Below are 2,830 nucleotides of genomic sequence, written 5' to 3'. Positions count from 1 at the left end.
GAGAGAGAGAGAGGACAGAGTGAGAGCAAGTGGGATAGATACAGAGAGTGAAAGAGGGAGGGATAGAGAGAGAAATAAAGAGAGGGATGGAGAGAGAGGGAGAGAGAGAGAGAGAGATAGAAACAGAAATAAAGAGAGATAGAGAGGGATTGAGAGAAATAAGGACATGGATGGAGAAAGAGGGATAGAGAGAGAGAGAGCGAGAGAGAGAGAAAAGGATAGAGAGTGAAAGGGAGAAATGAAAAGGGTGCAGAAAATGAGATTTTACCCGTATATTTATTTATGCACACACACAGGCAATCACGTTTGAATGCTCGCACACAATTACATTGTCACCGTCTGTCTACAGGACACACAAGCAATTAATGAATGAATTGAAAGGTCATAGAAATAGGAAAGGGAAAGTACTGAAGGACTGGCTGTTCATGAGGACCATCCTCTCTCTGATAGAATATTTATAAAATTATCAAAATGAATCAAATCAAAATGATAACATAAAATCCCAAAAGCAAATAGCAGATATGTTGTTATAAAATAATTAGTCATTTTGTATTTATTTATGATGAAAGAGGCTACGACACTTAGTGCATCATCCTGGACCATTCACTAAGAATTCATCACAGTTCACCACAGAGTAAGTCTTATGTGAGATTGTGGAAGCATATTAATTCATTTAGAAGGAAGCCAAATGGGTCTACCTGGCAGGATTGTATTTATAAACTCAAACGGTTCACATAATTGAAAACGTCTGTGGACCGATAGAGAATAACCCTGCAGATCCATTCAATCTGTGCTTCTCATAGACGCGTGTCCATAACACATTAGAATTCATTGCTGCTCATGATTGCCACAAAGGTAAACTACACTGAGTAAAACATTAAAAACAGCTGCTCTTTCCATGACATAGACTGACCAGGTGAATCCAGGTGAAAGCGATGATCCCTTATTGATGTCACTGATTAAATCCACTTCGATCAGTGTAGATGAAGGGGAGGAGACGGGTTAAAGCCTTCTAGCAACTGAATATTAGGAAGGTGTTCTTAATGTTTTACGATACTCAGTGTATCTGAACATTGAGGAAATAAAGCAACAACAAGTCAGGAAGAAATAAACCGTTTCCACTATGATACTGTGTGTATCTGTGCAGCTCGAAAATATTATAGTGTTTATAGTGGCGCTGTGGGAAAAAAACACAGGCCTGCATACACACAATCACACACGTAAGAAGTCCCTCTATGCAATCTTCAACCGTTTTCAATACCTCCCTGGCTGACAGATACAGTAGCATACAGTATGTACAGCCTGCCTGGCCATGGTAATGCTTTCCAATAGAAAACCCAGTGGGCAGAAACAGGGACAGGAAGCAGGGAAAAGGACAGTCTCCCACCTGCACATCACTGAACACACAGCAGCACAGGCTGGCTGACTGCTACTATTGGCAAGGAGGAGGGTCAGGACTGGGGGAGTTGGGTAGCTGATTCTGTGGTAATACGGCCAAGATTGGGATAAATTGCATGCTTCCTGCTTATTCGCACCACTAGCTAATGGGAGGCCAAGATTGGGATCATTTGGGGAGAATCTTTCCAGTGATATTACAGGGGAATGGGAAGGCAAGACTGCAACAGATTGAGCACTTTCTAAATAGCATGGGCAACAAGGAATATGAGACGGGGGTAGCTTTTCCAGTGCTATTGTAGGCAAGTAGGAAGGACAGTTAAGGATAGTTTAGGGGGGTACTCATGGAGAGGTACTACAGGTCAATGGGGCAACTAGGGAACATTTTGGGGCTCTTTGGGGTGTTACCTCCGAGTGAGCCCTTGCAGCAGCTACCTCCCCACTGAGACTCTGCCAGGACACTCCAATAGGAGAGGTGTGCACGGGGGAGGGGGGCACGAAGCACCCTCTCCAGTCTTGGCTGTTCTCCTTCTCCGCTTCCTCCTCTGAGACTGACCCTGATGACTCCTCTCCCTCTGACTGACTGTCCAGCCCAAGGCCTAGGCTTCCACCCAAGCCTGGGGCTGGAGTTTTCTCCTCGGCCTCCGCCTGCTTCACCGCCGCCCCTATAGCCTTGTCCACGGCGGCCTTGGCTGCGGCAGTCAGGGCCGGCCCCGCCGAGGCTACGCTAGTGGCGTCACTAGTGTCGCTTGGCGTGTCTGAGTCGTCAGAGTGGTCATCATGCATGCTCAGCCCTGTAAACCCCAGCAAGAACTGAGGCCTATCGTCCTCTATCCCTTCCAGTGAGTCTGTCTCTACCTGCCCAGTCTGATGCTCTGCCTGGTTCTCCATGTTGTCAGGCTGGTGGTGAGACTGTTCTGGCTGTGCCAACTTCAACTCAGGCTGGTCCTGGTCCTTTTCTTGTTGGGAAGATACCACCTCTGTCTGCAGCACGATCCGCTCCACCTTCTCTGTTGTCTAACAAAGGAAACAAACAAGACATAACCAACAGCCTTCTTGAACATTCAATATGGATTGAATGTACAGTAGTATGGAAGCAGATTAAAAAATAGCATGAATCTGTAGGGTGTCCAATCAAAAACACATCTTTTGACCAATGAGTAAACTAATGTTAATTGTGCAGCTAGTCTTCTAAGAAAAACCAATGGTCCAAACCTCATGTCTCTATCATAATCCATTCAAAAGTCATTGGAGATTTTACCGTTGTCAGATGGCTAAGATTAGAGAGGCCAGAGGGAAGAAAGGGGTCAAAAATCAGGAAAACTGCATTGTGTCAGCTAGGCTGGAAGCCGTGCAAGAATTAAGGCTATTGGCTACCTGACAGGCTCACTTTCTCCCTGAACTGGTCATCTTTCTTCTCGAATCCGTAGGACAT

At 45.6% G+C, this 2,830-nt stretch overlaps 1 protein-coding gene across 1 annotated transcript in view; it reads right to left on the bottom strand.

Annotated features, from left to right (window-relative positions):
- Positions 1 to 2,830, bottom strand: part of LOC118380813 (band 4.1-like protein 3) — a 19,441-nt gene extending 16,611 nt beyond the window's left edge. The window contains exons 1-2 of the mRNA XM_052484248.1: positions 2,786 to 2,830; positions 1,804 to 2,412 (exon numbers count right to left, since the gene is read on the bottom strand). Coding sequence (XP_052340208.1) covers positions 1,804 to 2,412; positions 2,786 to 2,830 — 654 coding nt within the window. The remainder of the gene's footprint in view (positions 1 to 1,803; positions 2,413 to 2,785) is intronic.

Source organism: Oncorhynchus keta, chromosome 28, assembly GCF_023373465.1.
Source record: "Oncorhynchus keta strain PuntledgeMale-10-30-2019 chromosome 28, Oket_V2, whole genome shotgun sequence".
Lineage (NCBI taxonomy): Eukaryota > Metazoa > Chordata > Actinopteri > Salmoniformes > Salmonidae > Oncorhynchus > Oncorhynchus keta.
This window is presented reverse-complemented; position numbering and strand designations above follow the sequence as displayed.